This window comes from Channa argus, chromosome 15, assembly GCF_033026475.1.
Source record: "Channa argus isolate prfri chromosome 15, Channa argus male v1.0, whole genome shotgun sequence".
Classification (NCBI taxonomy): domain Eukaryota; kingdom Metazoa; phylum Chordata; class Actinopteri; order Anabantiformes; family Channidae; genus Channa; species Channa argus.
The window spans coordinates 8,456,168-8,483,905 of record NC_090211.1 but is presented as its reverse complement, the minus strand read 5'-3'; the positions used below and the strand labels follow the sequence as shown (position 1 = coordinate 8,483,905).

The 27,738-nt window shown below is 38.8% G+C and overlaps 1 protein-coding gene across 1 annotated transcript; it reads left to right on the top strand.

The window, feature by feature from the left end:
* The first annotated feature begins 327 nt into the window (after nt 1-327).
* On the top strand, nt 328-27,738 carry mrc2 (mannose receptor, C-type 2). Its single transcript, XM_067477936.1, has 29 exons — nt 328-642; nt 6,284-6,688; nt 8,646-8,819; nt 8,952-9,116; nt 10,187-10,300; nt 10,577-10,720; nt 10,810-11,001; nt 11,647-11,801; nt 11,957-12,061; nt 16,962-17,077; nt 17,200-17,348; nt 18,789-19,006; nt 20,245-20,387; nt 20,488-20,584; nt 20,694-20,823; nt 20,942-20,974; nt 21,061-21,227; nt 21,475-21,643; nt 21,725-21,867; nt 22,085-22,193; nt 22,505-22,671; nt 22,762-22,870; nt 22,971-23,209; nt 23,299-23,461; nt 23,677-23,826; nt 24,093-24,206; nt 24,714-24,893; nt 25,198-25,221; nt 25,334-27,738. Exons 1-29 carry the CDS (start codon nt 516-518, stop codon nt 25,552-25,554), a joined length of 4,422 nt encoding a protein of 1,473 aa, XP_067334037.1. The 5' UTR covers nt 328-515; the 3' UTR covers nt 25,555-27,738.

Sequence of the window (27,738 nt, the reverse complement as noted above, 5' to 3'; positions counted from 1 at the left end):
ATGCCAAATAATAATTATAATTTTATTTTTAAATTGAATTATGTTTATGAATTGAGAAATTGAAAAAATAAAAATAATAATAAATGTTTGGAGCATTTTGTTGTGAATTAAGGACATAGACTCAAATTTAAATATCTGGTCTTTTCTAAAATTACCAAATGACTTTGTATTTGAGTCTCAGAATTCCTTCCACAAATAGGATGAATTTGTTAAAAATGTTAGCAGTGGACAATTTTTATGGTCCCCTAACAGTCACTTGTAGGCCCTCGGGCCTCATGTTGGGAACCACAAAAAAAAAACATAACGGACATTCACAATGTTGCTGACTGTGACGCTGCTCCATTCATTTCAGACTCATCCTGTTCAGAGACAGACGGAGCTCTAGCGGTCAAACTCTCCACCAACTCTGCATCGTTCGTCCACGAAGTAAAACATTCGGGCAGCTCCTGCCTCGACTTCGTTTTTTCCCCTTTGATGCTTTTTACAGCGTGTATGCTTGTGTTGTAGTAGTGATCATGCAAGACAAAGACCGACACGGAAGCAAGGGATCAAGAGGAATATGGACAGGAAGGCAACTTACATTTTACAAATGCACTTTATATTTATTCATCTTCAGTCTGGAACTGAAAAGGAGCGAAACGGGTGAGGAAAAAATCTCAGTTGTCGTTAATTTCATTCACATAAAACTCGAAAAAGACTTGGAAGCTGTTGTGCATGTTTTTGTTTTGGTGCCGAGCTCCTCTCGGATATTCCATTAAAAAACAATGACTGAAAGCAATTTTTCTGCGTATTTTGGAGTTGGTGCTTTGGTATGCCACGAACCAAACGTCCGAGCTGTGAGTGGAACCAGATGTGGAGAAAAACTGAAGGAGGGGGAAGAAGGGGCTGCAGGCTTAGCTTCCCTGGTTAATTTATACAGTTAGGTATAAAGTTTAACAACAGGGTTAATTGGTGCCCCTTTCTGGCTTGTGTCTAATTTTGTGATAGGTGATTTGTAATGCTTTTTTTTTGTCTACAATGGAAAACGAATGGGGAGTGGAACTTAAATTTGTCACCCTGTTGCCAGATGTGACCTTTACATCCTGTTACAGCCTGCAATTAACACAGTCGAATGTTCGCCCATGAACAGCTACTTGACCATTGTGTTAGGGAATGCTGCAGAAAACAAACCCACCGAATGTTTTCTGGTAGAGGGCACTGTGAGTGAGATCATGAAGTGGGCTGCAACATCCTAAATGTTTTTCTTACCTCTTTTCTTGTTTTGACATAGAAAGCAGAATTTGTAGTTAACAACTCCTGTCTTACTTATCAAGTTATTTAATTGTAAATACTAGCTAAAATATTTGGGAACGCAGGCAACTACCATAAACAAATCAATAATCACCTACTTTTCAATCTGCTTAATTTGTTTGATATTACTAACCCAAAAAAGTTGGTTGAAGGCATAAAGCAGCATATTGCTAAACAGTTTTATTAAAATAATATTGTTAGGAGTTACACCTTCTTAATTTTTGAATGCCCTCTCCTATTTGCCATCAAATTGAACTGTGCCTGAAATCGAAAATCCCCTTTTATTTACTTTTAGATCAAGTGGATGCGACTTAAAAGTATACCTTACAGTATAGCTTTTTTTGTTTGTGTAATTTCGCTTTTGATTTATGTGAAAATTGAGTAAATATGACATGTATAAATGATCACAGCTAGGTTGCTTTGTAAGAAAATAAGACTTTTTGCAGTGGAATATAAAGTAGTTTATTTGACCATGAGAGCTGAAATTAAATTTGAGCAATGAAATAAGTTTTATATTCATTATATTTGGGAACAGCTGCAGATCTGTGATGTTCACAACACCCATCAGTATTTAGAATACTTTAGAAAAGAGAAAACATTAAATTGAACATTGAGCCTTTCACTGCGGTGGCTGTGAGATGTAATGGTGTTTGTCCAATAGAAAAATAAATGTTGACACAGATTTTAAAATAAACAAATTTGTTGAAAAAAAGAATAAAATCATGCCTTCAATTCATTAAGGTAACTGTTGCAATGCATCAAACATTATGTTTAATAATAATGGTCCCTTTCTATTACATTTTGATAAAAAAAAAAGATTTGTCATTATTTTATACAAGAAATTGCACAAAAAACAATAGGTCAAGGTAAAAACTTGATATGATTCTACAAATGACTTCTACAAAGTAATGCATTTATTTGGATAGGTACTATTCCCCTTCAAGTCAGTGTTTTAGTATATGCAGATTTGGCTGAGCCTGTAAGTCTCTGTTAGGTGTGATTATTTGCACACTGCACATTTTTCCTATTCTTCTTCGCAAAACTGCTCAGGCTTGATCAGGTTGCACGGGGATCATGAGTGAACAGTCCTTTTCAAGGCCTGCCACAAATTCTCAAGTTGAGGTATGAATTGAGGTCTGGGCTCAGATTCAGCCACATTAGAGCATTAACCTTGTTGTCTTCAAACCATTTGTGCTTTGATTGTAAGCTTTGAGTCCTGGTCTTCCTGGAAAAGATCAGTTTTGGTCTCATCAGACTCCAAAAAGTTTCCTGCATGCTGTCTGGCAAACTAGTCAAAAATTAAAATGAGCATTTTTCAAGAGCGGCTTACTCTTTTCCACTTTCCCATGAAGTTTTGAGTGGTAATGAATCCAGGCAACAGTTGTATGTGCAGCAAGTCCCATCTCAACTGCTGAAGCCTGTAACTCATTCAGAGGTGGCCTTCCTCACTAGTCTCCTTCTTGCATGGTCACTCAGTTTTTGAGGACAGTCTACTCCAGACGGAACTACCCATGTGCCACATTACTTCCCAGTCGTAATGAGGATTTCATTTAAAAGGGATGTTCAGTGCCTTAGAAATTGACTAGCTCTTTTATCAATCCCTTAACTTATAATCTTTTTCACAGAGTGCTTGAAGTGTTCCTTTGTCTGCTTGAGATTAGTATTCACCAGGGACTGAACCTTAAAGATAAAGTAGAAATAATATGAAATCTGTAAACTTTGCAGAGAGTGAACACATTTTAGAGGCACCGTGGATGACACAGTGCCTCTAAAATAAGCATATGAATGGCAAATTTAGCATAAGCCACATTAGTTCCCATGCCTTTTAGTTTGAGACATGGTTTTCTTTTTTCTGAGTGACATTTTTTACACTTCTTTATTTAATTAACAAAAACTATTTCGATATTTATAATTTCACTTTAACCTGCACTGTATCTCCCCAACACTGTGCATAAGTATAAGAAGTGGCATAAGGCAGAGCTGGTTGCTTCTTAGCAGTAGTCACATTACCTTCCATGCCTTTTAATTTAAGGCAGGGCTTTCTTTTTTCTCTCGCATTCTGTTTCTAAACTTGGTGTGCACTTCACCAAAGGTTCTAGATAGCTCTGTATCGGAGTATGGCTGCAAAATACACCTTTCTGTCCAATAACCCCACTCTTTTACCTCTTCTGTGCATCTGGAATGAGGTAAAACAAATCCACAGTTTGGGTTGCCTCCGAGGCCAGACCACCATAAAACACCAAAGAAACAAACACAACAGGATTGAATTTCCTGTCTGTTTGTTGGTTGCCATTTTATCACACTGACCAGGTAAAGTGCAGTTTTTTCCATTTCAGACTGATCTGCCAAAATAAGAAAGGATTTCTGAAAAAGCCTTTTGCTCATGGTTTAGATAAAGTGTAGGTCGATAAATTAAATGAATAGACAATAAAGGTTTGTTGCATTTAGAATATCACAAGCCATAACTCAGTACTGATTACTCTTTCAGTTTTTTAAGTATTGTCCTTAAACGTGACCCAACAGACAGTACTGAGTGGGTGGAGGTTCTGGGAATAACTTCCCCTGTTGGCGAGTATTGCAAGTTGTTCTTGGCTGCAGGTTTCAGTCTCTCTTTTCAACCAGGAAACAGTCTTCAGCATTGAAAAAGGGGTTGACAGGGCAAAGAAGAGGATGAGATCACAGCAGGAGAGCTGTTGTGGCTCAGCTTTCACAGGGCTCAATGGCTTAAAGTTAATCTGGAATTCTGCACCCTCTCTGATTGCCCGGGAGTTTTCTCACATCAAACATCCAGTCATGTCCCTTCCAGACTGGAATTAAAACTTCTTTTTGAATTTGTGCCTTGCTGTGTGGAATTTCAGCTTCAGGTTGTCTAGTGGTTCAAACGCTTTTGCCAGGGACTTCTTGAATTGTCACCTTATTAATACTGAGCTTATATTCACATACTGAAGTGAATTAAACCTACAATGTAATGTTGACTTTTACAAGGAGGGTTCTGGTCCACAAAGCATCCCACAGGCACAATTGAAGCTGTGTGGGATATATTTTAAAATGTTTTTTAATTCCCATTGTAAAAATGACAAACTGCCATCAGACTGATATACTGTCTCATATTTTCACCTTATCAACAAATCCCAATTTATTAACGCTAGTTATAGTGGATAACTAGATATAGTGGATTTTTAACAGCTATCTCTTCATTTATCAGTCAATCAAGAAGATAGGATAGCTGGGAATATGGGAATACACTGGCTAGACCATTTAATCAATAGTGAAATTTACCCTTAGCTGCAGCTGTTTGTTTTATCAGTGTGTTGTTAGTGACGTGAGCCTGAGATGATGACGATCTTGCAGAGGTCAGTATTGTTTTGGCTTTTTAGCACTTGATTCAATAGATAAACCAAACAATGATTTTCCACAGAAATATTTCACCCAGCTCTGGATAACATTGCATAAATGACTAGAGTGACTAGAAAAACAGACTTATGGAAAGATAATTTAATTACGGGCAATGCACTTGGTCTGATGTGACTCGTTCAAAATTGAAATAACAAACTAATAAACAAGTAAACAAGCCTAGCAGCTGGGCGTTACTGTAAAATGGATGGTGTTATAAATAGAGCAGTGCGATAATTATATCTGATTACACTGTACATTGCACTGTCAAACTCTTGTGTTGTTACTGTGTTTGACCAAATGAGCTAACACTGCTTCTGAGAATCTCAACCACAGTGAGTGCAAGAAGATGGGCGTGTCAGTCTTCTCCTCCTGATTATAGGGCTTTTGGAGCTCTTGATGAGACTCTTTTGTCTCTGTATCCATAAAAGCAGCATAGGAGGGAGTATTTTAGCTAGGAGGTGGCAAATGAGGGATTGTTGCTGACTGAGTACCCACATATGAGCTGGGCTTTTCAGCCAAATGCTCTGCGATCATTCCCACCTACCCAACTACTTAGCCTTTGCAGGAACCCAGCCACTTGGTATCCCGAGGTGTTTGCCATCTCTCTGAATCTTAAGTCTGAGAGAAGCGACCTGTGTTTACTTTGCTGACATTTATTCAAAGCTGTTTTTTATTTAGAATAAATTCTCTGCTCGTTACACATATGTCTTTATCTTTCTTTCTCTCACATTCACCACCACACATTTAGAGTCCTAACTTCTTGCTTACTAAACTTTAAAGTCTTTAAAAAAGAAAAGAAAACCAGGAATGAAGGAAAACCACATCTTTTTTGGGTTTTGTTCCTGAAATTCCAGTCACTGGGGGTGGCGTACAGGGTTGAGTTTAACACTTTTTTTTTTAAAGAAACAGCCTTTTTTTGGAATAGTGATTCTGTGTGGCAGGCGAGTATAACTCCTCCAAGAATCATACATAAGCAACGCCTATAGATACTTCCTTGCATAGGCATGAGAAGTCTGCACACTCAAGACAGCTACCCATTTTACCCTAAGGTTATTGAAGTTTCATTAAATTAATCAAATTCAGAACTTCAGTTAATAAGTTAAATGTATTAGAATCACACTACAAATCACCATGATAAAGGTCGTATATTCCCCAAACCACCTACAACTGATCTTTCCACAGTCAAACAGATATTGACACAATGAACAATAGTGACAAAGAAGAGTGACTATTCCAGGGTCAAACCTGGCACAAATTCTCTGGTGTATGGTGAAACACTGACCATGCATTAAAACATGTGCAACCATCTCACAATTTATTCCATGACACGTCACTTACTTATGTCATGTAATGTGTATCGAAGATTTTAGGGTTATTACAGGATCACTAGAAGATTAATTTTACTGAAGTACATTATGCAGGGACATAAATGCAAAATTTCAAACTAGTTCCCACCCAGCTCTGCATCTGTTAATGGACAGGACTGGACATATCGATCCAGTCCTGACCTCTTTTCTTGCCACATTCGCTGCTAACATGGGATCCTGTTTTCATCAGCATTATTGATTGATGCTATTGTTTCCCTCTCTCTGCACAGCACCACTGGACTCTGATGAGTTTGCTTTCTTCCATGAGGGTGCCCAGGGGTGCCTGGGGGTGCAGGGTCACTCCCTTGTTCTGTTATCTTCCTGTGAGGAAGCCCACCAGCGCTGGAAATGGGTGACCCGGGGACGCCTATTCAACTTGGGCTCCTCGCTGTGCTTAGGTGTGACCACAGGTAACGTCACCTCCAGGGGGGAGAGGTCTCCTCTTGGCGTGTACACCTGTGACCACGAGCCTCCGAGAGTTCGTTGGACTTGGAACTGTGGTCAGGTGCTTGACACTCTCAACAACTACCTTTCATCACCCTCATTGTCAAACTCCTCCTCAATCCCCTTTCCTTCAAAGCTCAAATGGACACTGCATGGTCGGGTGAAGGATCTCTGTGCTAAAACATATCGCGGTAAGCATACTTGTAATCAGAGAGGTCCAGAAATACTTGTTGCTAGGCTTGTTTAGATTTGTGTAACCTTTAATCTTTTTCTGTGCTACTGGAGATAATCCTGACCACTGTAGAGTATTATAGACAGATCAGAGACAACATCTAATCCTCATAGTGGCAGTGGCACGGCCAAACCATTGTCATAGGCATGGCCAAAGAGAAACTAGTAGGCCCCCAGAAGGCTCTGATTTTTGACTTTTATACATGTATAAAAATATATTTATTTATATTTTATAAAAATGTTTCTTTCATTAATCATTATCATCAGCATCACTCATTAATAACAACATAATATATTAGTTCATGTAAATATTGTGAGGAGATGCTGCAGCTGTTGCATCAGGATTCCTGAATAATATTCAAGGATCTTGCACAAAGCTGCTATGGGCTGTGCAGAACAAAGCAAGCTTACAATTTTGTACATGCTGACCCTCATCCTCTGCAACATTAGAATCACTGGGTGTATTTAGTGTTGCACCTCTCTTGGACTTTTTCATAACATTAGATAGGAGATACACACTTTTTACTTAACCTGCTTGTCTTTTCAGTTAATTTTGGTAATAAATTTTTTAAGTGAAGAAGAATTTCTTCCCCATCTAATTTGTGGTGGTGGTGTTTGCCCCAAAATACTTGTTAATTTGACCAGAAACAGACTTCTTTTTAATTCGAGCATCGTCATGTTGAATCAAATCCCAATGTCTATGCCTTTGTTAGACATGTGTCTTTACCTGCAGTGATACAGTGACCTTGCAGCAAGTCCTTTACTGTATGTGGTCCTGCTTCAGTGTGGCACAGTTGGATTTACTGTTGTGGATGCCACAGCTGCATCTAATCACATGGATATAGCAAAATGTTGCTTGTAGGTCCTTTTTGAGGCCAAGCAGCTGGTTGCTAGTCAGAGTGCCAAGAAACACATTCCTGGTGTTTGTAAACTCCAGAAAACACACAACGTTGTCCTTGCCCTTAAGTGTATTTGTATTTATACATAGATTTCAGTCTTAATTAATTCCAACCAAAGTGGTTTACAGCTAAGCTTTATTTCCGCTGTCTATACTGTTCCTAATAGTATCAAATGTCATTAATGTTCGTTGACAAATGAACAGCGATGATACGAAGTTGATTTTCTTCTTTATCCTCGCTTATGTTTCGGTGACAAGTGAATTGGGTGCATTGACATTCATATATTTTAACCGTTGATCATCACAAGTTTCCTTGTGAACTCAACTTGCTGCTGGATAAGAATGTCTCTCGCATTAGTAAGTCGAGGAGCAGCTCCACTGCAGACAACCAGCCAGCCAGTGGGGGAGCAGAGAGGAAAGTCAGGGAGGGAGCTTCAGAAATCTTTACTCCCTCTTAACATGTCTGCCCTACTTTCCTACTTGGCCTAATGTGTTTTGGTTAACACTACTCTCTCTCTCTCTCTCTCTCTCTCTCTCTCTCTCTCTCTCTCTCTCTCTCCCTCTCTCCCTCTCTCACTGTCTCTGCGGCCCTTTTCTTCACACCATACCAGAGGAATGTAGAGTCTAGATTGTAAATCTCTGAGTATTTTGTCTAACTGGAAAAAAACAGATTTAGATTATTGATTACAATCCCTGTCATCTCTTAAAGATCCTGCTTTGGAATGTAAATTATTTGGTCTAATCTCTGATTCTTTTTTCACATAAGAGTCATGAATAAATGTATTTTGTTTTCATAATACGTTGCCTTTTAATTAGTTCACTCTTCCTTCCACTGACAATATTTGGCTTCACTGTTGTGACTGTAACATCATCCTCTGTTTTCATCCTGTGTTTGATTATACAGGCAGCTGAGAAAACAGACAGGGTATTTCAGTTCAGTACAGTTAACAACCATAACTTTGGACAACAAGAGCCATCTCTGTTGCAACATGCTGGAATTTAACTTTGTTGTGCCCCAGAGATCTATACCATCCAGGGGAACTCTCATGGCCGCCCCTGCTACCTGCCCTTCCTATATGATGGCCAGTGGTTCCACAGCTGCACCAGCATCGGGCGTGAGGATGGTCACCTGTGGTGTGCCACCACCTCTGACTATGGCAAGGATGAGCGCTGGGGCTTCTGTCCTGTCAAGAGTGAGTTATAACTGTATTCTTACGTGTCTCACCTCATTCTAGAAACATTGGAAACTGCTAGAAACTCTAAATTTCATCACAATTTCCCCTGATTTCTCATTTGATTTAACTTACTTGTTTACTTCCCATCAGGCTCTGCCTGTGAGACATTCTGGGAAACTGATCCACTGACAGACAGCTGTTACCAGTTTAACTTCCAGGCTACACTGTCATGGGGAGAGGCTCGGATCAGTTGCCAGCAGCAGGGGGCAGACCTGCTTAGCATCACCAAGCTTCATGAACAGACCTACATCAATGGTAAATCCAATGCACACACACTGTACATTGTGTGCACTGGAGTCCACTACAATCCCTCCAGTCCACTACAATCTTTTTTAATTTATTTAAAAATACATTTTCAAATTGTATTGTATTCCCATATCTTCCCAGCTGTACTGGTAAAAACCTGAACCTATTTCATGAAACAAGAAGGATTATTAACTGTTGACTAGTTCTTTAAAAAACACATTATTGATGCTTTTATGTTTTTCCTTTTGACTTGAATGGGCTTCATTTCTACCTTTGCAGTTCTCTTAGATTGAAGGTCTTGTGATTTCTTAAAAATCTAAAAAGATCAAATTTTGCTGGTCAAAATATTGCCTCAGATGTGAAAACTATCACATCTGTCTACCAGGCTTTTGATTCCTAGCTTTCCTGTGATTAACATAAAAATACTGTCCAGCACGATATCTTGCTTGCAAAGACAGACTATTTTAGCAGCACATTCACTCCCCCACAAAAACAATTTTCTTAATAATATTAGACCACACTTACTTATTTACATAACGATTCTGTGATCTATTGTTGTACTGGTACAGTGCTAATAGTAAAAATTGTGGCTAACTGAAGAGATAGTTAGACCCAAGTGAAAGCACAGTTTTGGGTGTTTTACTTGTTGTGTCTTCCATAAAAAAGAAAACAGAGATAACATAGGGTATTTCCTTGTAACATATTATATAGCATTTGAGAAAGATGCTGTTTCTGTGGAAGCATAGCGGTGAAGTGGTTAGTGCTGCACTCACAGCTAGAAGGTCACAGTTTCGCGTCCCTGGCTTTCTTTGTGGAGCTTGCATGTTCCTCTCTCTATTTGCGTGGGTTTCCTCCCACAGTCCAAAGTCATACTAGTGTATGACTCTAAATTGCCAGAAGGTGTGAATGTGAGCGTGAATTGTTGTTTGTCTGTGTGTGTGATGGTCCTGACTGGGGACCTGTCCAGGGTGTATCCTGCCTCTCACCCTATGACAGCTGGGATAGGCTCCCGCCCCCCTGCGACCCTACACAGGTTAAGCAGTTACAGATAATGGCTGGATGGATGTTTGTTGTTTTAGGTTTACTGACTGGCTACAGTTCTGCTTTGTGGATTGGCCTTAATGACCTGGACATCAATGGAGGCTGGCAGTGGTCTGACTCCTCACCACTTAAATATCTCAACTGGGAGCAAGGTTAGCCTTTAAAGCCTACTCAACCTTTTATGACTTTCTTAAGCCTCAACTATCTGTGATCTTTCTAAACATTCATTCTGAACAGAATGCTAAATGAGCACGCCTTCTCATTTTTAGCTACACCCTGCTCTGAGTTCAAACGCACACTTGGAGGACTTCACGCACAACCACAGTCTTTTAATTACACAGGAGATTTTGGGGTTAAGTGCTTTGAACAAGGGCACCTTGGTGTTAGTGATGTTCTGAAAAGTTTTTATGTCTCCTTCTCACCCTCAGACCACCCAAACCATGCTGAGGAAGAGAACTGTGCTGTGATCAGAACAGACACATCTGGTCGTTGGCAAAATCGTGATTGTTCTGTTGCCCTGCCATATGCATGTAAGAAGAGGCCGAATGCCACCCTAGACCCCTTCACCACTGGTCAGTGTACAGGCATATGCATTTTTTCATTTAAGTGTCATGACAGTCAGCTACAGTCTTGATTAAGTTTTATCCTTTTGCTCCCACAGATTCGTGGGCAGATGATGAGAAATATGAGTGTGATGTGGGCTGGCAGGCTTTCCAGGCGGGCTGTTACAAGCTGACTTCAGAGAAGAATGAGTGGGAAACAGCTCAGAAAACTTGCCAGAAGATGGAGGCCAACTTGGTCAGCATCCACACCCTACCTGAACTAGAATTCATCTTGCGCAACCTGAGGAAAGGTGATTTGTTCAGTTTGTATAGCTCTGTATCTTTCCCTTTAAACTGCATTGTTATCAGGTGCAAGAACTGAAATCAAATTATCTTTGTTTGTTTATTATTACAGAAAATTTCTTGTGTCTTTCAAAGTTAACATTTGTAAACTACTTGTTTACATCATATTAAAATAAGGGAAAAACATGTAATTGGTGTTTAAGTCTAGCGTGTTTTAGTTTAAGCACAATGAACAAACACAATTAATTTTTACCTAAATATTGTTCACTCTGCAATTCAAAAAGCTTTTCCATAGATTTTGGTATATTTTCTAGTAAACATAATAAATTCAAATACAGACATAAAATAAATATGAACCGGTGCTTTCCGTGGTTTTCTCTCCCTTATGGCCACATCTACAGATCAAGCACAGATATTGTGGAGACCAGTTAGTTTCCCATTTTTTCCTTGAGCTGGAAAATAGCACATTTAGACACATTTAGAATAAAATTTCTAGGTCATGGAAGTGCTTCAACTTTATTATTGAACCCAATGGAAAAGTTTAATATTATAATACAAAACTCATAGTTGTAACCCTAATCATCTTTTTAGGCTTGGTGCTTGCTTCCATAATTGTCTTCTTAGCCTAAATGTCTCTCTGTGTCCCATTTCAGACACTGACCAACTGTGGATAGGGCTTCATGACACGGGCATGCAAATGGACTTCCAATGGTCGGACCACACACCCGTCATCTTCACATACTGGCACCCTTTTGAGCCCAATAACTTCCGTAACGTCCAAGAAGATTGTGTCTCCATTTGGGGAGCTGTGAGTGACCGCCTGCTTATTCATGTTGACCCTTGATGACCTGGGTCCCAATTCCCTTACACTTAGAAACAATTACTGTCAGCAAGTCTTCTCAGTTCGAATGTATCTAAAAGCTATGTAATTTCATTCTGTTTGTGTCTTGCTCGCATGTGCAGGAGGGCCGATGGGATGACATCCCCTGTAATCGGACTCTTCCCTCCATCTGTAAGAAATCAGGAACAGAGATTGATGGAAAGCCACATGACCAAGAATGCAAAAAAGTATTTCTCTTTTTCTTTTTTGAATTTAGAGCTAGAATTTTTAACGTTCCCTGGACATCTCCCGTCTGTGCTTTTCAATCACTAGGAAATGTGTTAGTGCTACACCAGCTTTAGACATTTTTCCACCACATGTGTGTTTTACGTCATAAAGACTCAGTTCACTTCTCCTGAAGCCTTTTAGTTTTAGTTTTTTTCAGCTGTTACTGGAAGAGTATTTTTTTCTTCTGTCTTTTTTCTATGTCACTGGCCTACTAGTCCAGCCCCCATCTGTAGTTTTTAAATAAATCACTCTCTTAAGATTTGGAATATTACCAGACACCCAGACAAAGTCAAGCCTGGACACAAACACTCTCCAAGGTTTTCAAACTTGCTTCTTCTCTGGTATAAGCAACCTTAATTTGCACTATCATGCCTACTACTTGTACCTACATTGTGATTCACATCCCACCCATCTTTGCAATTCATATTGCATAATTCCTCCTATCTTCATTTTAAGCTCATACCTGACTTGTCTTTACATGACAATCCCTTTAAATGTGTACACAGCACACACAAACAAGTGTTTTTTTTTTCAGATTTTTTCAGTTGGGGATAATTATAGTGAAAAAAAAGAAGGACCAGTGTGTGTGTGCCCTTTAGTAATTTAAAAATTTCCCCTAGTATTCATTTACAATATAATGCAAATGATCTGAAGTTGAGGGTCATGCTGGTTTTGACTGAGCAAAGCTCTCTGTAAGATGGACCATTTTGTTTGTGTAATGATTCTTAACTCTCCTCTCCACTAAGACATCGTGGGTGGTAATGTGATAGGGGTCATTTGGCTTGGCACACCCAGCAGTGTGGTTTGTCTCAAGCAAATGAGCTCAATTGTTACAAAATCTGAAAAAAAAGGGTGGAACTAGGCTTTTTTTTTACTAGGGGCACATTAATTTGCATTTCAACATGTCATTCTTTGTTTATTATTGGTTTTCCATCTATCACTAATAATATAATTAGTTTTTATGAAGCTCCCTAAATTGAAGCCCCTTTCCTTTACAAATACTCTCTGAATCCCAACTTTGAAGAATTTTTATATTTCATATTTATACTTTATACTGAAATGTATAATCAATTTCATTTAGGTAGAAGGCTCATTTAAGTACACTATCGATGACAATTGCATTGGAACAGATATCAGAAAAAGACGGTCTTAGCTAGTGACAGAAAGGCTGTGGCACAAGAGACTCAGATAGCTGTTAACGAATAGCTGTTTGTATTATTTTTTTCCTGTAATTAAAGACTATTAGAGAAAATAAATTAATGGCACTTATACAGCCTAAAGAATAGAAAATGTTCAATGCAAGAACAATATATTCTGCCTTCAAGTACTACTACTACTGCTAATAGTAATAATAATAACTTAATTCTCCCCCATGGGCCGCTTAAACATCTTTTCTTTACTTGTCTCTATTAACACACATTTGTAATCTAGACTTTTATTCAAGATAACTACAGTGCTAAAATATAAGTTTCATCATTTCCCATGTATCAGCTGGCATTTATGAATCAAGTGATATTTTACAGAATTTACTCAAAATTGCTGTACCTCAGGAACAGTTATACTCTGTTATACTAAAAACAACCATTGGGGGTTGCAGCTAAGTCCTTCAACATGTACAAGTTTAAAAAAGAGGGGATATTCTTATTTGAGTCAAGTAAGAGGATCCTGAATTGAGAGTCAGAACCTGAAGGTTGTTTATGCGGAGCTGAGATATAATGGGGTTAGCCTTGTCTGTGTCCTACTGCTAAATTAGGAATGAGTAAGGTTGAAGGCTCATGGCACTGGGATCAAGGACAAATTTGTTATTAGTCAAATGTCCTGGACTCTTAGGGGTAGGTCTTTCCTTAACATTCAACTGCTGTATTTTCATAAAAACTATAATAACACATAAAAATGTTTTCACCTAAATGAAGACAAACAATGTTTCCTGTAAATATCAAAAAACACTATCAATATCAATTAAATAAATGTGACATGTTGCTAAGCTTTAAACTGGAGTAGCTAAAGTTGCTGTCCACATAAAACACTAAGCACCGTAAACACTCTACACATTACTTTTTACTCCACTGTTATTTCAAAAGAAACTGATTGCTAAAGCTTTATACTGCTGTCAGCTGACTGCACTGCTCCCTGTTTAATGCAGTCTGTTATTTAATGTAATTCCACTCACTCCGATTAATTCCTGTAGCTTCCCATGCTCACACAGTAACATTTAGTTAGTCAGCTTATGTCCCTTTGCGCAAAATATCTGTAAGATACTGCTTCCACCAACACAAGTGTCCTGCTCAGCCTGTGTGGTTACACCCTGGAAGTCAAGTCAACTAGACTTCTTTCTTCTAAGTTGAAAACCTTTCGCTACCCATCAAAGTGCGTCCAAGTCTGAGGGACCGATGGCTAGGGGACCCAGTTATTTCTTTCATGGTAGTCCTTTTAATAGTCCTTTATTTCTCATCTGGCCGGAATGAGCTCCATAGATGGACAATAGAGGAGGTGAGATTAGAGTGGAGAGACACTGTGATCTAACAATCACGACTCCTGATAACCCGCATCCCCCCAAAAGATGTTGTTAGGTTAATCTTCCTGGGATAGATGAAGGGGCAGAATTTATAATGTGACTCCGTGTCCACATTTTTAACATGGCTGGAGTGTCCGAGAAGCTTAAAAGGATTTTTGGAAAACACCCCATACCTGTATCCAAACTGTATCCAAAAGACACGACACCAAAGCACAAGACGAGTAACATATTAGCATAGTCCAATCCAATGAAGAGTGTACGGAGTTAAAAAAACAACAACTCTCATTTTATTCTGCCGATTGTATTTAAGCTTTGAAATTATAAACAGCGTATATGTGTGAAGTTTATCTTGCTGAACAAAATGTGTGTCATAAAGATCTGTTTGTCACAGACAAAAAAATCCATTGGCTTTTTGCCACAGAACCAGGTAGATTCTAACTTCCTGGTTGGCTGTAAAGCGTACTATAGCTAACTTTACTTCCGACTGAAGAACCTACTTGGATGAGTAGCAGAACATTTCCAACTTACTAGACGAAAGTGCAGTTGACATCACTCAACACATATTATTGATCTCAACCAAAATCAGACACAATGGACTTTTTTACCTAAAATAAGAACAATTCTGGTGTTTTTACGACTGAGACTTAGATCTGACTAATAAATTCTGTCACAGAGAATGCACTGAATCTACTGTAGAACTAATACATTAACTAGTGACAGGAGCACGGGTTTCAGCAAGGACCAGTGTCCGTGTGGCCCTGCTCCTGGACCCGCCCCTCATTAGTAAAATAAAGTAAGTGAGTTAACTAACACAAAGTGACTCACAGAAGTGTAAATAAGTGACTTTCGCCTAAGGATTTTTTTAATTCAGACAATTCCCATTGTGGATCAGCTGTGTGTATCTCCCCTTTTCCTTCCTTTCTTTCCCCCTGCACTCTCTGTTACTCTGCTGTGACACACACACATAAACACAAACAAATACAATTTGGAAACAGTGTTTTCTTTTACTATACAGTCAAAATCTGTGAGCCAGGCTTCCAAAATAAGTTCAAGGTAGAGGAGAAATCAAGGTACTCTCCTGCTGCCTGAGAACACTAAATTCTCTGAGTGCATGTAAACGCAGTCACTGAGGCAGAAAGCTTCCTGACTCTTTCAGCAATATTAAATCACATGAATCCCCCCCCAAATGTAATGGATTATTGATGTAATACTATCATGTTACTCACTTATTGGAGCTCATTACACTATTGCTTTTTCTGCTTTCTTCTTAAAAAGATAAGACCTGAATTAACAGATATTAGACAGCACTGACCCAGTACCTAGATTCCTTTGCTCATTTTTGTAATTGTTTACCTGTTTACAAGTCACAGTGCCCGATTTTGTTCAGTAGCACCAAGATGTCCTTTAAGACTGTATTTGTAGGAAATAACACTTATTGCAGGCCATTTAAATAGGAAAGACAATGGTGTTTTGCTCCTTAGGAACCCAAAAAAGCTTTGGCTAGTCTATTGGTATTGTTTGATATAATCAAAGTAATAGGAATACTTTGAATATGATGGATGGTTAATATTCAGAATGATTTCCACACATGAAAATAGACGTGGTGGCTAACAGTCACACCTGAATTCAGGTGACCTTTTTCATAATATTGCCACTAACAAGGAAATACCCCTGTTATTGTTAAATATTACGCTATTTGACATATTATGCTACTAGACATGTTTGTTGTTTTGTTAATAAGATACAAAACGTAAGAAATGGAAAAACTGAAAGAGTGTGAAAGAGTGTGTGTGTGTGAGTCTCATCAGATCAACACTCTCCAGCAGCTGTACTGTAATTTTAGAGGTTTCTGTCCAGATGCCAAACGTGGTTGTGCAAAAAGTCTGAGGTTGAGCTTATTCGCACAAAACTTTATACAAACTCCCTCTCACTATGATTCTCTCACAATACCTCACCCCCCGTGATCTTTTTCGTGTTGGCTATGCTCTGTTTCTGTACACGTCCACAGCTACAGTACATGAGCTGGTGGGAGGAGCTGAGGTCAGGAAATTGTTATTTTGGCATGTACAGACTTATTCTTTTTTTTCTTTTTGAATTTGGAATAAAGTGAGCTTGTATAAGTAAATACGTGTAAGTCATATTTCTACCCTTGCCTACTCCAAAAAGTCAGATGCTCTAAACTCATTGGTTATGGGTCACGTTTTGCATTGTTCTTACTTGTACAAAGGTGTGTGATTTGATGCACATTTAGTTTCAGATTTTGAAAGACTGAATTAGCTAATATGAAGAATTTGCATGATTCATATCCTGTTGATCTTTTCTTCTCCTTTCTTTTCCCCTGTCAGGGCTGGAAGTGGCACAGTCCAGCTTGTTACTGGGTGGGAGAAGATCTGCTCACTTTTGATGAGGCCAGGAAGTCATGTGATGACCATGGCGCTGCCCTTGTTACTATTACCAATCGGTGTTTGCAGCAACACACATAAACTGATACACATACAAACCTATTTATTTGCAGTGATTAGAGGACATCAAAGTATATTTTTCCAGTGCTTTAACCTTACAATCCACTTTAAATTTTTCCAGGTTTGAGATGGCCTTCGTAAACAGTCTAGTGTTCGGTCGCTCTGGAGATTCCTTCTGGATTGGCCTCCATGACCAAGGCAGCCCCGGCTCTTTCCACTGGCTTAGTGGGGATGAAGTGTCCTATACCAACTGGAATAGAGACCAGCCAGGTAGATCACAGCAGAATTTGTAATTAATTAATTGTTTCACAGAATAAATATGGACGATTACATCAAGCCAGATGGGATCAGACATTTTTAACATGAAATTTGGAACAAATGAGTAAAAAATGTTTATGGATAAATCGTTAATTGTTCAAGAAAAGCCTTATTTCATTGTACAGCACTAAAATATCTATTAATGCCAGATGGTTTTATTAGTCTACTTGATACAGTTCTAATGTTTTATACAGCATCTACTGTATTCTGTGTCTTCTAGCTTTTTTGTTGCAACTAATGCAACTATATTCCTAACAGCACAGTCATTTCTTAATTCTTGTTGCCGAGATAAGTTCACTTCTCTAAAGACACTATTAAAGTTTCATTTAATCTGTAGCTGGAGATTTTTAATTGCCCACGTCATGAGGCCCATTTTTAAGAAAAGCCAACTTTAAATTTAATTTAGAAAGAAGAAACTGGATTGGTCCCAGGTGTTTTTTTCTTCTGCCAGAATACTGATCCAGAGCTACATTCTGATGTCTTGATTTGGCTCAAAAGGAACTTTTATTAGATGACACTAAAAAATCTAAGAAAATTATTTGCAGCAGTTAAACCCAGCCCATTCCTCAACAAAAGTTTGTCATTGAACACACACAAATGAGACAGGAAACAGGAGAGAATGCTGGTTAGATTTACGATAGACACAATTTCTAAACCAGACCTGGAGACAGAGTCACAAAACAGCCGTGGGCGCATCCTCTGGCTTCAGTCTTAATGACACATCCAATGGTATGAACTCTCTGACCTGTACTGATTATAACTTAGTTGGCGTGGCTGGTTTTAAATAACATTGTATGACTTCTGGAGATTTTGCTTAGATGGCAATATCTATAGTCTTCACAATTGTTAGTTTTATTCAAAATATCACCTGGTGCTTAATAGTAGCACCAATCTGTATTTGCTATAGCTTCACTTGTTCTCTTAAAAGTAGGACATCTTTAAAGAACAGCCATAAAAATTGTATTTTATGTGAGACAGAGATTAACACAAAGATGCAAATAATAATTTGTCTAAATTCAAAATGGAACAAAAGACATTTTTAGGGAAGTGCCTACATTGTATAGTTCATAGTAAATACTGAAATGTATATAGAAATAAAGAAACAATTCTTGAAAAGAAAGCTTCTCTTGTAATGACACCTTCATTTTAATATATTATCCAAAATTAAAATCAGATTAATATAGCAAATAGAGAAGAAATGTTTCTTAGATTTGAGAAAAGTTAAATCAAGGATCCAACACTCATAACAGTCTTATAAGAAGTGCGTAATCATATTTTCCACACATTTTTTATTTTCTGCTTCTATCCTGTATTACCACACGTTTCATCAGTGCAGCCACCTTTGTCTCTTTTCTCTTCCCTCACCTACATTTCCCCCTGTATCTATTTCAGTCAGCGTCCGTGGCGGCTGTGTTTCCATGGCGACAGGCTTTGCAACAGGTCTTTGGGAGGTGAAGGAGTGTGTATCAACAAAGGCGAAATTCATCTGTCGTCAGAACCAGGGCACATCTCTGAGTCCCGAGCACCCCGTCCCTCAGCCCACCCCAAGTCTCAGTGGCTCCTGTCCCAGTGGCTGGAAGAGCAACAGCAACCTGCGCTACTGCTACAAGGTTTATTACAGCAATGTGTCATGTCTTCAGTTCTCTACTGGGAGTGTCTGGTTATCATTACTTTGCTGATGTGTTTCAAGTGTTTCAATTTTTCATGACATAAGAACTCCATTTTTCTGTATCATTTAGAGTAATAAAAATCAGTAGATGTTTTTTATGTCTTATTAACTTAACAAGATATAGAAGAATGTTCTCAAGCCAAAGAAGAAAACACAACTCTTATATTAATCTGAAATTCTTAAAAACACCAAAATCATGTTTTTTAAGACTTAACAACAAAAACTGATTAATACATATTGGACTAATATGGCCTTTGGTAATATTTGAGAAATAATATTTTTCTCACTTTAAGACCACTAAAGAGACATGGCAGACATTTGTCCTTACATATGTAAATATAAAGTAGGATGAATAATCTTTAACTGTGACAGAAAATAGTGTAATGAATTCCAGTCGTCCAGATAATATTATTAGAGTAACATTAATATTCATCAGTTAATTTTCTCCATATCTCTTAACAGGATAAGTGTTTTAGATAATAGGTGTATATGGATCATTTAATTTATTTAATTCATTAATCAGTCTGCAGCTACACAGCCCCATATGCAGAAATATGGGATACACTGTGTGCAGATGTGACACAAGTACACAAACTAGATACTTAAGTGCAAAAGTGCATTTACTGGCCTAAAGAAAATTCTCAACTACAAGTACGACTTCAAATCTTGTACTCAAATCAAAGTGCTAAACAGCTTATCTAAGCAGCTTATCTAAATACAATATCTTTTCCTTATATATTTTTTATATTAAAACCACCAGCTGGTATAAATGTTGTGGCGTTGCAATGTTAATCTTGATCTTTTCATTGTTTTATGGGGTTTTTATTACTGCAATATTGGAATTTTAAAACATCATTGTAGTAAATACATTTAATTAATTACATTTCACAAAAAAATCATACTCGTATCTAGAAATGTATTTCTAAAAGGTTATTTCTATAAATACATATTGCAAATAGGTTGATAATTGAGTTTAGTACCTACAACAAAACATATGAATTTTTACTAACAGGCAAATAGCTAAATCATTGCTAAGCATAGTTGTTTAATGTTGCCTGAAACTTAACAGCTCTATTCAGACTTTGCCTAAATAAATAATAGTGGAGATAATAATAGATAGATAATAATGTTTTTGTTTCAGAATTGGACTGTAATTATATCTTTATTGAATGCTTGCAGGTGTTTCATTACTCCCAGCTGGAACAGAAGCTGAGTTGGCTGCAGGCTCACCTGTTCTGCCAGAAACTTGGAGCCAACCTGCTGAGCATTAGTGGTCCTGAGGAGGAGCAATTTGTTCTGCAGGTCCTTCACGAGGCCTTTGGGTGGGTGTGCACTTTTAAACCGGCTGAAAAGTAAAGCCTATGATTATGGTGGTGACGATATTGATGGCGATGACCCCATTGATGATTATGTGATCCACAGGGAATCTGAGGATCACGAGCAACATTGGTTTTGGATTGGACTAAACCGCAGAAACCCTATGGATAATGGCAGTTGGAAGTGGAGTGATGGACTGGCTGTGAGTAATCACATCAATACCTGTGCTAAAAAGCTACAACTTGTACCAACTGATGCAGAATAAAAAAGTGTTTAAAACATAATCTGTTTACTCTTTACTCATCTTTTAGTTCACATACCAGAACTTTGGTCGTTACTTCTACAACATTCGGCAGTGTGCAGCAGCAGACTTGGGCACAATGACCTGGTTGGCTATGCACTGTGACTCTGAGTTAAACTGGATCTGCAAGATCCCCAAAGGTATAGCAATACAGCACCTTCTTTTGGGGTCAGACTCACATGTTTGTTGCGGGCATATTTAAATTATACAGCTTCAATATTTTTTTTGATTTCCAATTTGCCTTGAACGTGTTTTTAGGTACTGTTGAGAAGGAACCAGAAGTTTCTGAAGGTCAGTCCTATTTTCTTGACTTTAACTCATAGAATACTTAAATTATTTTGGATTACTTTACTTAATACTTTTATTATGTCTGTTAGGCACCAGTTCACCAGAGTGGATTGGCTTCCAAGAGGCGGAATATAAATTTTTTGACCACCGCAGCACTTGGGACCAGGCCCAGAGGATTTGCTCCTGGTTTTCTTCCTCGCTGGCCTCTGTCCATTCAGCTGAGGAAGAAGCTTTCCTGTCCAACACTTTACGCAAGGCACTACACACTTTACCAAAAATTGTCATTTGTAAGAGTTAATTTAATGCAAAATTGCGTTTGAATACGATTTTCAATCCGTTGTCCTTATCAGGGCAAAACAATAAGAAATACCAATTATATATTCTATATTCTGCACAGCAGCAACAATGAGTAACTACAGTTCAGGATTATGTAACAGTACATTTAAAGCAAATTACTGTGAGTAAAGTGTTTTATATAGACAAACTTCCTTTCTCATCTCTAGATGGTGAAGGTGGAAGGTGACAACTGGTGGCTGGGGCTTCACACCTACCAAAATGATGGTCGTTTCCGCTGGTCTGACCACTCTGTGCTCAATTTTGTTTCCTGGGGTCTTGGCAACCCACACCCGCTCAGCCGGGATCGCAAATGTATCTACATATCTGCTAGTAAAGGTAAGAACAAGCCGAATGAGACACATAAGAGACTACATCAAATGCAGCACACTCACATGAGCTTTTTTCACCCACAAATAGGGGACTGGTCTAGTCAAAAATGCCACTCTGACCTGCCATACATCTGTAAGAGAGTAAATGTGACAGGGACCATTCCTCCAACTCCATCATCCCCCCACCCACCTTCAGGCTGTCCAAATGGATGGTCTTCATATCAGCATAAGGTACAACATACCAGGAATTCCACAAAATGTGGTTAATTATTTATTAGTTGTATAAAGAATGCAGGATGTCTAGACAACGTCACGTACATTGCTATATAGGTAGTGTAGTATAGGAAGTAAGCAGGACCCCATGCTTTACTTTATGTATCTAAATAAATCTGACCAAACTTAACCTCTGCAGTAATTTGTGTGCTTAAGTGTGCTTCTCTTTCTGTAGTGTTTCAGAGTGTTTGGTCAGTCACACCGGGTCACATGGTCTGCAGCCAAGCTGAAATGTGAGACCCAGGGAGGTGTACTGGCAATGGTATCCAGTCATTTGGAGCAAGGTAATTACAGCAGAATACAGTTGGCATACAGAGCAGAGAGGCAGGGTAGAGTCCACTTAGTTTTATATTTCAATGCAGTTTGCTTTTTAGCTCCAATTATTTTGGCAATACAAATTTGATCTGTAATTGTGATTAGACACAAATGGTACTGTTTGTCTGTACATTATAAGAATCCACTTAATTCTTTTCCACATTGGTTAATTGCCTATTTATCAGCAGCCCCCCAGTGGCTAAGATATTCATGTTTGATTAACTGTTCATAAGTATATGGTAAGAGTATCTCCACACATCTCTCTCACATCTCTCTCCAGCCTTCATCACCACCCTGCTGAAAAATGCCAGTGTTGACCTTTGGGTGGGTCTGACCTCAGACTCTAAAGGTAGTTTCCAGTGGGCCAAAGCAGCACTGCTCAGTTACACCAACTGGGCTCCTGGAGAGCCCCTTGACAACAGTGGACCACACCACAACAAGACTCCGGTACTTACAGCACCCACCTATCAGCACCCACCGATCAGTAATGTTGTCCTAAATTGGTTTTTATATTCATAATTCCACTGTGGCTGTCAGGGAAACTGTGTGGTGATGATTCATGGGAATCCACAGAAGAATGCTGGCATGTGGGCTTCTCGAGCTTGTGAGATGGAAAGCAATGCCTTCATCTGTCAAAGGCAACAAGGTTTCAAACTATATTCAATAATATCCAGAGTAATGTTTACTTTAAAAGAAGTGTGTTGACTTATGGTGAATTATCTTGTCTCGTTTTATTGTTTCTTAAGACAAAAGCCTACCTCCAGCCCCTGCCCTCATTCCTGCCTCCCTGTCAAAGCCTGTGGAGTTGGGTGGAGTGACCTACAGGGTGGTGGAGAAACGCTTGGACTGGACCGGTGCTCTGCACCTGTGTGAATCTTTGAATGGTACCCTGGCCACTGTGAAGGATCCCTACCAGCAGTCTTACCTCACAATGCTAATCAACAGCCTGCGCCGTCCAGCCTGGATTGCTCTGTACAACTATGGAGTAAGCCTATTTACTTACACTACATATTACCATTACCACTATTCAATACTGGAGTCGCACAAATAGAGTGTTTTCTCTTCTGTTTTCAGGAGCGGAGTTTCACCTGGCTGGGTGAAGAAGAAGTGTCATATTCAAATTGGAAAGATGGAGAGCCCAATCAGATAGCTGGATGTGCTCACATGACCACTACAGGGCTCTGGACAATGACTCCCTGTAATGCCAAACTAGAAGCAGCTATCTGTCAAATTGGCGGTATGTGTGTGTAATATAACAACAAAATACAACAATTTTTTTTGCATCACAATGCACAATGCACAATGTGCATCACAAGTCACCAGCTAATACACACGCAGAGTGCTGTGGCATGTAAAAATAAACCCCCTACTTGTTCATATCTATCTGATAGAACTTTGGTGAAAATTAGGATTAAAATTTATTATTTTGTGTTTTTGCGTGTTATTCTGCAGATGAGCCTGTGAAACACCAGTGGATCTACCCTGGCCAATGCCCCCACACTCTGGGAGAATGGGCGTGGGTGCCTTTCAGAAACCACTGTTATGCCTTTAACCTGCAAAAAGTTCAACTGCAGCAGGAAGCATACATGTCTTGTAAGAAAGGTAGGAAAGGGCTTCAGAAGCACCACCCCAATCTCCAACAGTTGACACTGCTCAGACTCCTGTTGTGCTGCATGTACAGCTCCTGACAATGAACTAAAAGCCAATTAAGTACAGCACTTTTGACCTTCTCCACTGCAAACATAATTGACTAAATGTATCAATATGTCTAAAATTAGAAGTAGTTCATTGAGCTTGTTGTTTAGTTGTTAAATCTGCCTGCACGATAATTTCTGTTCTATCTCCCTCTTTTTTTTTTCCTTATTTAGTGGGAGCAGAACTTCTCTCTATCTTGGATGAGACAGAGAATGGATTTGTATGGGAACACATCCAGAGCTATGTTGAACAGGCACATGGAGCTTGGCTGGGCATCAGCGTGAAAGGTCCAGCATAAAACAGTCTCTTTCATCTCTCATACAGCTGCAGACTGATTAACCTTCAGTTTTTTTAAAAGTTTCAAAAGTTTATTGATTTTGTTTTACTTTTAGTGAAATTATTTCACTCTGCTTATAAAATCTTCCTAATTCAATAAGTTGATCATGATTTATACAATAATCATGAAACAATTAATTAAGTAGAGGAAATGTGATTAGGGCAGTTTTTCTTGTATTAAATTGTGATAAAGTGAGGAGCATTATCTCAGAAAGTTCATTTATTTCAATACTTTTATTATGAGTGCAATTACATAATTGAGTGAAGTGCCCTCAAATATGCTTTGTAAGGTAATAAGAAGTACTAAATCAAATATTGGAAACCTTCATGTGTGAACTAAGATTTCAGGAAGGTTGTGATATAACAAATTAGGTGTATTTAAGATAAAAGCAAAGACACTTGCTTGAGAGTGTTTTATCTCCCCTGGGTGTGTGTGTGTTCATGTCTTTCTGCCATAGGTACTCGTCTTGTGTGGAATGCGGACGCAGAAATGTCGTTCACCAACTGGGAGGCACATGATATCGCCTTCTCTGTTCTCTCTCCAAACTCATGCTTCTGGATTCAGAGCAACAGTGGTCTATGGAAGCCGGGCTCCTGCAAAAACCGCACACATGGAGTCATCTGTAAACGTCCACGCAGTAAGCACACGTTGGATCATTGTAGCCAAAGGGAAATAATTTCCAGGACCAATTAGGTTGGAGCCATTTGAGTTTAAATTTAAACAAGTCAAGGTTTTGTATACAGGGGTGATACAATATGCTTTTTTTGTAGTGGCTCTTCAATTAATAGATTTCTATAAATTTCTACACAAGTGCAAACTCTTAAATTGATTGTAGCATTTAGAGAATATTAATAAACAGTAAAGCAGACAAAGAAAAACATATTAAAATTACATATTAAAACAGTCAATTTTTACTATTGTCCTCCATCTCTTATTTGCAGGCACAGATGACTGGGCTGTAAAATGTAAGTAAGAATATTAGCAGCCGTGATGAATAGACATGTCTTTTGTTACTTGGATACCAGAAATGGGAATTATGTATAGTTATCAAGATTTTCATCCTGTATTTCTACGTAGTGAATGGCGATCACCTACCCATTCTAATTGTTGTCATGGTGACGGGCCTGGTGCTGGTGGTGCTGATTGTCGGCGTTATCTACTTGTACCGTCGGCGAACTGTTGGGACCCGTGGGTCCTACGAGGGAGCACGATACAGCCGCACTAACTCCAGCCTCACTGAGCAGACTGAGAAAAATATCCTGGTGTCTGACATGGAGCTGAATGAGCAGGCCGAGTAGCAGAGGTGCCCTGGAAGAACCAAGTGACCAACCCAGGACCAGACCCATTCTGATGAAGGAGAGGCTGATTTTAATGTTCTGACTCAGAAATTTAATTATTTTTGTTGTCTCTATTGAAACCAAAAAGGAATTTAAGTGCTGAAAAGCTGTGTAGAGCACAGCAGGTGTTTCAATTTTAATTGAATCCCCACCCTTACAGTTTGTTACAGCAGTTTCTCTCCTGACAGATCAGATTATTCCATGTGAACATCTTTTTCCCAAAAGCATTAATGACAGCCATACATCTCTAAAAATCTATTCTAATTTTTTTTTATTGCAGCTGGAAAAGTTCAACATAAAATTAGTTTTATACATTACTCCTCTCTGTCCTTCCCAGTGCCAGAATAACGTTTTGCACAGTAAATAATTCCTTTCTTGTGATTTTGATCAAAAGACTTGCAAAGCAAATGACTTTTCTGTCACAAATCTGCTCTTTCCTAAAACCATTTGTTCTCTTAATATACAGTCTTCTTCAGAACCCAATGCATTTTTAAATGTACTTTTTAAATGTTTTTGCCATGACAGTATTTACCTAACCGCGCAGTGTATTTTTGTTGTTTTATTGCATTTGTGTCCTTTCCCACCAATCTGTGCAGCTGCAGAGAACTGTTACTGATAATGCATGTGTGGTTTATGTGAGCCTGCCTCTCTCCTCCATCCTGAGCTGACACGTCAGCAACAGCTGTCAGAAGAGCAGAGGACTAAAAAGTCATAATGTGAATGTGTAGAAGGTGACGGGGACCAGTGACCTCAGACTGAGGGCAGTATACTAAAATTGTGCACATAAGTAGAACTTAGTATTGAAAGCAGGTCTTTAAATCGACTACATTGTCCAGACCACACACTGCTTTGTTACGAAAGAACTGGAGGTTGTTAAATGATTTTCAGCTACCGTGGCTCCATGTATACCTTTTTGGTGCTTTCTACCAGTATCTTTATGTAATTGAATCTTAATTATTCACTTGCCTGTTGTCATTATCTTTATGACACTCTGTGCTTCCTAACTTTTATTTGCTTTGCCTCTTCATTCCACCATCAGGAGCTGATTCTGCATTTTAAGTACAGACATTTTCTTTGTATACAGCATGAAAATGGTATTGCAATATGATATTTGTCTGATTCTTCATATTTATGGGCCACAGTTCACTTCTCTGTGTGTTTTTTCACCAGGACGTGCTTATTATTGTTTTTTTCAAGATGAGGGTTTAATTTTGTGCTTTGATTTAAGTACAACTGGCAAAGACATTTGGATATGTCCCTTCTTTTATGGGATAATTGCCAACACTTGAACCTTTCCTTTGCCCACAAAGAAAAACATCCCTCATGTGAATGACACCATTGTAAATATGAGAGCCAAAGAATGTTTTTTGAAAGTGAGTTCACTCTTTGTTAACAGTAAAACTCCTGCTGTTCTTTTTGTACGTCATTTTAAGGTTTCACATTTGCCTCCTCAAATATTTTTCTTTTTTTAAAATTCTTCCCTCTTAATGCATTTCTGTCTTCCTGCTCAGAGGAATGCTTTGGAGCCATTTCAGTCTGAGGCTTTTGGTGTTTCACTGAGCTGCTGTAAACTAAAAAAAAAAAAAAAAAACAGCTTTTTTTGCTCTGTGAGTTGGACTAAGATAGAGGGGGAAGGGCAGAGGAGAAGGAATAAGAGTGTGGTGTGTGTGGGTGAGTGTGTGCAGTCTCCAGTGGTGGAATGTTGAGTCGGCAAGAAGAGCTCAGTGGCACGTCTGGAACCAATCAGAGAACGAGGGCTCAGGGACATGGAGGGTCAAAAAGAAGATTGAAAAAAGAAAACCAGATGAAGGAGAAAACGGGTGAGGGGGTGGGAAGGAGTGTAAGGAGGAGTTGGGGACATAGGAGTAGCTAAAGGCAGGCAAGGGGGAGCGAATAGAGTGCTGTGGTTTTTTCCCAGGTTTACTCTGGCCTCTGCTGGTGTTTAACTGTACAGGTCCACCTCCATATGCGAAAGATGATAGCATATGGAGGTGGACCTGTACAGTGGAGGAGGTGGAATGAAGGTGCAGTGACCCTTCCCCATTGAGATCAGGCTAGGTCTTGTCCCTGTGAAGAATATCTAAAGTACCTGTTCATGTTTTGGTGTAATTTTTATATGAAATGAATAAAGTCTATGTTTTCAAA

Excerpts from the sequence above, each read along its gene's own strand:
- mrc2 (XM_067477936.1), top strand. The coding sequence starts at position 516 with ATGCAAGACAAAGACCGACACGGAAGCAAGGGATCAAGAGGAATATGG. Across the intron at positions 9,117-10,186 it reads TGAACAGACCTACATCAATG|GTTTACTGACTGGCTACAGT; the intron begins GTAAATCCAATG and ends TTGTTGTTTTAG. Across the intron at positions 12,062-16,961 it reads ATGACCAAGAATGCAAAAAA|GGCTGGAAGTGGCACAGTCC; the intron begins GTATTTCTCTTT and ends TTCCCCTGTCAG.